We start from the raw sequence: 7831 nt of genomic DNA, 5'->3' as shown, positions 1-7831 counted from the left end.
CCCGAGTAGCTGGGATTACAGGCGCCCACCACCACTATTGACTAATTTTTTTTTGTATTTTTAGTAGATACAGGGTTTCACCATACTGACCAGGCTGGTTTCGAACTCCTGACCTCAAGTAATCCACCCACCTCAGCCTCCCAATATGCTAGGATTACAGGTGTGAGCCACCACGCCCAGTCATGCTGTGTTTTAAATGAGAGTCACAGTCACCTATGGACCAGAAAACATAAAGGAATTTCCAGATGGTATTAAGTTCCCACTGAAATTATTCTCTTTTCTGCTCCTTGTACTTTGGTTCTTGTAGTCTAGTTATCTCTGATACCGACTTCTGGCGTTTTATTAATTTGCTTGCTTCTGCATCTTAATCTTTGGGTTCTGTTTTATAATATGATTGAGTGATATTTAGATTTTTAGTCATATTTTTTAAAAAACCTTAGCAAATTATGCAAATAATTTTTACCAGTGACAAATTTATTATTTGGCAACTCTTAATGGCTTCTATATTTTCATTATACTTATATCTTACTGTATACATAAGATTAGACTTTGAAAATGAAAATAATACTGTTTATTTTACAATTTTGTCCTTACATATTTTAAAATCCCACTTTTGTCTTCAAGTATTTCCTTTTAATCGCATGAATATCAGTTAGTATGTCAGTTCAAGCAAACTGAAAACATATGTCCATACAAAGATTTTTATGTGAATGTTCATAGCAGCAATTTTCATAATAGCAAAATACTGAAAACAATCCAAATATCTCTCAACTGTTTGGTGTGCATACACTATGTAGGATATTTGTACAATGAAATACTACTCAACATTAAAAAGAACTTCAAAATCATTATCAGTCAAATAGAACATACACAAGAGATGGCATATTTGATTCCATTAATATAAAATTTCTAGGTAAGGCAAACTTAGATAAAAAGAAAGCAAGCCAATGTTTGCTTGGGGTCTGCAGAAGGAGTGAAGATTGTCTGCAAATATTGATTACAGAAACTTCCGGATTAGTAGAGGTTTTCTATTACTGAACTATGGAGGTGGTGACAGCACCTTACATAAATTTAAAAACACTCATCAATTATTAACATAGTTCAATTCTATGTTATGTAAGCTATATTTCAATAATGCTGCCAAATAATGTCAATGAGTTCTCTCACGCTTGTGCCACAGAGTAAGAATACATACACTTAGTATTGATGGTATTATTTTGTGATTGGTGAAGTGCTTTTCAATTTATTTTTATTTATTTTATTTTATTTTTGAGACTGAGTCTCGTTCTGCCACCCAGACTGGAGTGCAGTGGCAGGATCTCGGATCACTGGAACATCTGCCTCCCAGCAATTCTCATGCCTCAGCCTCCCGAGTAGCTGGGATTACAGACATGGGCCACCACGCCTGGTTAACTTTTTTGTATGTATTTTTTCTAGAGATGGGGTTTCGCCATATTGGCCAGGCTGGTCTTGAACTCCTGACAAGTGATCCACCTGCCTTGGCATCCCAAAGTGCTGGGATTACAGGCGTAAGCCACTGCATCTGGCCTCAATGTATTTTTGTTATTTATCTATGTACATTTTTATCTTCCTTTTGTTCCACATTTCTATACGTAAAAATGGAGCTTTAATTTCATTTATGTTTTTGACATAAATTTTATGAAGTTTTAATGGGTGAGAGGAAATTAAATTTTGGGGCCCCACACTCATTTAGCCAAAGGGAAAAGTCAAGCTGGGAAGTGTGTCACGCAAACCTACCTCCCCCTTTTTGGTTTGTAAATAAGATGGCTACAAATGAACAGCAACATGCCTCTCTCACATTTTGCTCCCAAGGAAAATCCTAGTGAGTTGTTGCAATTTCACCATGGCAACGCAGATTGATAGATTATCTTTACAGGTCCAGGCCCTCCCTCCCCTCAACACCAGACAAAAATGCATATCTGATTGTTCTCCTGTCCCGTTCTGTCTGTGTTATCTTATATAAAATGTAGATTCTTCTGATTTTTTTCTCTGCCACTTTTCTTTATGTCGTCTTATGTAAACAATGCAGATTCACTGAGCCAGACAAAAGCATGAATGACTATTTTTCCCTACCGCCTTCTTACATGAAAATTGTGTACTTCTCAATATCGCGCCCTTTCCTCTTTAAACTTGGAGCCCTCAAAATCATCTTGGGAGAAAGGCATAGATCTGTCTCCCAGGCGTGTCCTCAACTTTGGCAAATAAATCTTCTAAAAGGATTGAGACTTGTCATTTTTCTCAATTGACAAATGTCAAGATTATTAAAGTGTTAATATCAATTATTCAATAGGGATTATTTATATCCATAGGCACACTTTAAAAAGTAATTAATAAAGTGAATGTTCATAAACATTATTTACCAATTTGCAAGTAGAACATTACTATTATCTTTAAGTACATATATATATGTCCCTCTCAGTTGTATCAAAATCACTCATTTCATCCCTAGAGGTAACCTATATGGTATTTTTATATATTTATTTCTGAACTATGCTTTATCAATTTATCATATATATAAGCTCTTGTGCATTAACTAGTTTAATAATTTGCTTGATTTTGAAATTTATATAAATGTAAACATCTTATTTACATTAGTTCATGACTTGCTTATTTTTGTCAACATGTTTTATAGATGTATTCAACTTGGGTTGTAAAAGTGTTATTAATTTCATTGTAATATTGTATATCACCACTTGATTATAATACATATTATGAATCCAAATAACATTTCATCAACAATTTATTGCTTTTCTTTTCTGGTATTATGAGATATGAGATATGAATATTCATATACACATTTCATATTGCACATACCTCAGAGATCATTTAGGATATGTACCAATCAGTAGAATTTTATTATCATATGCACATGTATTTTTGACCTCATTGAATAATGCAGACTTTTAACAAAATAGTACATTAACTACATTATCTCCTACTTCTTGCTATATCACAGTTTTAACTTTTTCCCAAACTATGGGTATAAAAATGGTAACTTATTGTGGGATTGTGTAATAAACATTTTTTCAGATGCATTGCATAGTTATCAAAAAGTACAAAAGTGAAAAGCATACAGCTAAATTAATTCTAACAAATCAAACACATCTGGGAAACCAACAATATTAATAAAATGATAACAAACCTTAAAAAGTTTCCTCCTATCTGCCTTTGCTTAGCATAGCTGGCTTGGAATGTCGACTAACATAATTTCTGACACAGTATATTAATATTGCTTATATATTTTAACTTTATATCAATGAAGTAGTACATATTTATACTCTTTTATATCTACCTTATTTCATTCAATGTTTTGCTAGTGATAGAGCTACATAATTTAACAACTCTGCTTTTTTTTTTTTCTCCTTCTGTTTTTTCTTCTCCTTTATTTTTCTGTTTCTGTCCAGAAGTTCTGTGTGGTCTTTGTGACATTAAAAATTTTTTTTCCTCTATAAAACAGTGTATATCCTTAATAATGACTAGTCAGTAATTACCCCGGAAGGCACATGTTTCTTTTTAACTTTTTTGCTACCTTATCTGATAAGGTAGTAAAAAGTGACAACCCTTGGAAGACCTTCTCCAGAGTGAGCTTCTGGTCCACAGGTTCTGATTCTTCAGAAATGCACTCTGTAGTCTTCTCCAAAATGTGGAACACCTCCACCAAGATCTTACAGAAACTCTGGATTCTAAATATCTTGGAGTCTTCCACACATCTCCTTGTGTTTTCACAGTCAGCTACAGCTCTCTGGTATCTCATCGTTAAATCCTGGACTTCCTTCTCCAGTTTAACAGCTTTTACCCTTAAGGCCCATTCAGCAAGAGAGCACCCAAGCTCATCAGGAGGGACCTCAGAACTGCAGTCCTCACCAGTAGTTCTCTGGATGGCAGTGCTGAATAGAAGTAGCCATCCCTTGCCCTCCCACTCAGCACTCGAGGCCAGTAGGGGTTGCATCTGCCACAGCGACTGCACGGCCAAGTTCAAAATTTTTACAACCTTATTTGATAGGTACATTCTCTTACTACATTATACGATAGATATATCCAAATGCTTAAGCTGGAAATACCTGACCACCACAGAGAACTTTCACCTGCCTCATTAATCCATTATTCTAAATGGTTTATTCTTGTGTCTTTTCACAGATTTTCAACTGCTGTGCCATCTCTTCTAAATTTGGAGTGGATTTTTTGTTGTTTGTTTTTATGTTTTTGTTCAATTGGCTATTTCTGAGATAAATGTCAAATTTCCTTGATTCCATTGTATATCAATTTATACTATAATATCTATAATAAAATGTTGACAATGATAAAGAGTCTTGCACCACTGGGTAGGTATCTTAACAACCTTTACTTGCAGAAGCTGCTGACTGATTTAATGGCCTTTTAAATTATAATTGTACACTGTCATTGAAATGAGTGCCAACTTATTTCTCATATACTGCTTCACTCTTATTGCTCCTCTTAGAATTCTACTCTGGAAGAGATGCTTTGTGATCACATTTGCTCATTGGTCCCTTTAATCTTTATGTAGCATCTGACTGAGATAATTCAGTGCTTCCCACATCATAAGTCTCAAGTCTTCTATATGCTCATTACAATGTCACATAAATACTCCAATAATTCTACAATGCCTACAATAATAACTGTCCATGGTAGTCCAGAAATTATGAAGTAGATGGATCTAAGAGTCCAATGTTAACAAAAACTCCCAGGACGAAAATCAATTAAGTTCAAAATTGCAGTGCACACTAGGAAATAAAATAGGAGAATGCTAGACGCACCCTAGGGCATGTGATGCACTTACTCTTATTTAGTAAAGAAAGATGTGGATTCCTTAAATTCCTGGTCCCAGTTCCTCTCCTTTTGCCATGAACATTACCATGTGACTTTGCAAGCTGTCTCACTAAAGAGAGGCAGTGTTTGTTTTTCCACTGCTTAAATATGAAGAATTTGAATTCAGGGATTCGGCTTGTTTTCGCAATGTTATAAAAGCCAATTTCATATAAGTAGGGGATTTTGCTTTGACTTTTGAAGCTGTGTTACTGCCAGATAACATGCCTGTACCCACATCTAAAGAGTGAGAAACACAAGTGAGAGTGAGAAACGCAATAATCATCCTGTCCCACAATCTGACAGAAAACTGGCTGCTGGACAGATGTGAGAGTGAGCCAAGCTTAGAAGAACTGCACACCCACACAGACAGGAACAATGTCTGACCTGCACCTTCTAGAGGGTAATAAATGCTTACTGTTTTAAACCATTGAGGTTTGAGATCGTTTGTTATGCAGCATCATTGCAACAATGTCTATCTAATACAGGAATCAGTAGTTTAAAATGGAGTTCTATCATAATAAAAATCCCATAAAATATATTGTGTTGGTTAACAGAGGCCTGCAAAATGATCGTATTACCACTGTGGATCCTGAAAAATTGATGATCTGTGCTATGCAGCAATGGAGTATTTTGTAAAATTGTGGCCTTCTGTAACTTAGGAGATGAAAATTTTATGTAATGAATTTTTATATTTGGTTAAGGGTTCTCCATGCTAAATATCGGAAGAATTAACTGATTTTTTAAAATTGAATAGAAGATACTATAAGAAAGGGATATTCTGAAAAAAATAAAGTGGGATATAATTTGTAAAAAGGACTTGCACTTGGTAGGATAGGATATGACACTGTTTTTTACCTGGAACATTACAATACCATGAAATAAGATATGGCTTCAGAGTATACATCACACAACTAGTGGTAAAACTGTTTGTCAAGACCTTTTAAAAAATTAAGGCAGTGCCTTCAAGACACTTTCATTTCTCTCAATAGAGAATTGTACAGAGGTTTAGGTCATAGCATTTAGAAGCCTGGTCTGAAAATAGCAGAAAATAAATCTAGAGAGGGAGACATTACAGGAAAATAATTACGAGTACTGATTTTGTTATATAGGTTGGATTATAATCAGTGAATACTAAAGCTCACGAAAACTTTCAGGAAATAGTGAAAAATGTTTCTACAGTATGAATATATTGAATCTGCTCAAAAAACAAATATTGGAGCCTCAAGAATTTTGCTAAGAATAAGGCTGAGAAAATTTTGCAATATTTTCTAATACCTTTTACAGAAGTGCTCAAGGAGTTTAGTAAAAACAGACGGTGGGCCAGGTGTGGTGGCTCGTGCTTGTAATCCCAGCACTTTGGGAGGCTGAGGCAGGTGGATCACAAGGTCAGGAGTTCAAGACCAGCCTGGTCAACACAGTGAAAACCCATCTCTACTAAAAATGCAAAAATTAGCTGGGCATGGTGGCGGGCACCTGTAATCCCAACTACTCAGGAAGCTGAGGCAGGAGAATCGCTTGAACCCAGGAGGCGGAGGTTGCGGTGAGCCAAAATCACGCCATGGCACTCCAGCCTGGGTGGCAGAGTTAGACTCCATTTCAAACAAACAAACAAACAAACAAACAGATGATGTTCAAGGTTGAGGCAACTGGAGGAAAACAGGCCGAGAACCCACTCCCATGAAATAGAACTGTTTGTTCAGGGGATGCTTTTCATTCCCAGAATAGGCAGCCCACACAACACTATGCCAGCAGGATCTGAATATTGCTGTGTACCAGCTACTATTCTGTACCTTCATTTATTCATCCATATTTGAAATGAGATGTTCATTGTGGTTGTTCTGGCTCTCTCTCACTACTGCATACTTTAGATTTTACGGAGGGTGTATTTTTAGTTCCTAGTTCCCACGATTAAGATGAGCCTCATCTGGGCTTAATGTTGATCATGAGGTCCTACAACTTTGAGCTTGAACGGATTAAATGAAACTTTGTTGGATTTAGTAGGTAATGAGTGCATTTGTATATGAAAGGGATGTGAATAGTTTGGCCTGAGGGCAGACTATGGTAACTTAATTTTATCGATGGTTACAATTCTTCACTTCTCCCTGTTTTACATTTTTGGATATGTTGTGTTGCAGATTATCTCACTAAAGTGGTAGAGTCTAATTCTTCCACTGTTTCATTCTGAGTCTAGCAGTTTGACTTGCTTTGGTTAATGGTATATCAGCATATATGACACAGTCAAAAGTTTTCATTTATGCTTTTTAATCTCAGCTTCCACTGAAAATCAGTGATATGTAGACATATGAGCTAAATAAATCATGTCTGCTTAGACTTGTATGCCTGGAAGACCAGAGACAAATGGTCAGGTCGTCCCTGTGGGCCTTGCTAAAATTTAGCGTGTCAACAGATACGTGACAGAGCCTAAATATGAAATGAAGAGCCACCAGCTGATCTCAGTATAAGTCAGTAATATACAGATGCATGAGCTAAATAAATCCTATTTAAGACACTGAGTTCTGGATGATTTGTTACACAGCATTATTCTTGCAATAGATAACTGTTATAGAAGGCCTACATGAGGATATGGCATTTTTGACAGATACCTGAACAAGACCTGAAAGTGGGCAATCTGGTAAAGGAAAATAGTGTCAAAAGGAAATTCTGAGGAGGAGAAAGAAAGTCAATATATCTGGATCAGAGTGATTAAAGATAGCCAGTAAAAAAATAGATTGGCAAGGTAGGAGTTTTGCAAATGGGACTAAAGTGCTTCTGTTTTCCTCTAAGTTTAATGACACATTTTTGGGGCATTTTGAACAGAGTTTAACATGATTTAAGTTTAAAAATAAGTTTTCCCTGCATTTCAAAAACATAATGAATTTTACAAGGACAAGAATAGAATTAGCTAAACTAATTATGAAGACAAAATTCAGATGATTATAAATTAGGTCATGATACTTTAAAAGAGTATATGTTGGTTATTTAT

General features: G+C 35.6%; 1 protein-coding gene across 1 annotated transcript; it reads right to left on the bottom strand.

Moving 5' to 3' along the window:
- Positions 1-3508: 3508 nt before the first annotated feature.
- LOC129463726 (grpE protein homolog 2, mitochondrial-like) lies at positions 3509-4030 on the bottom strand. The gene has a single exon (XM_055244444.1). It carries the CDS (start codon positions 4028-4030, stop codon positions 3509-3511), a length of 522 nt encoding a protein of 173 aa, XP_055100419.1.
- Positions 4031-7831: the final 3801 nt, after the last annotated feature.

Source organism: Symphalangus syndactylus, chromosome 15 (genome assembly GCF_028878055.3).
Source record: "Symphalangus syndactylus isolate Jambi chromosome 15, NHGRI_mSymSyn1-v2.1_pri, whole genome shotgun sequence".
Classification (NCBI taxonomy): domain Eukaryota; kingdom Metazoa; phylum Chordata; class Mammalia; order Primates; family Hylobatidae; genus Symphalangus; species Symphalangus syndactylus.
Note: the sequence above shows the minus strand (reverse complement) of the source record. Positions and strands in the feature narration are given on the sequence as shown.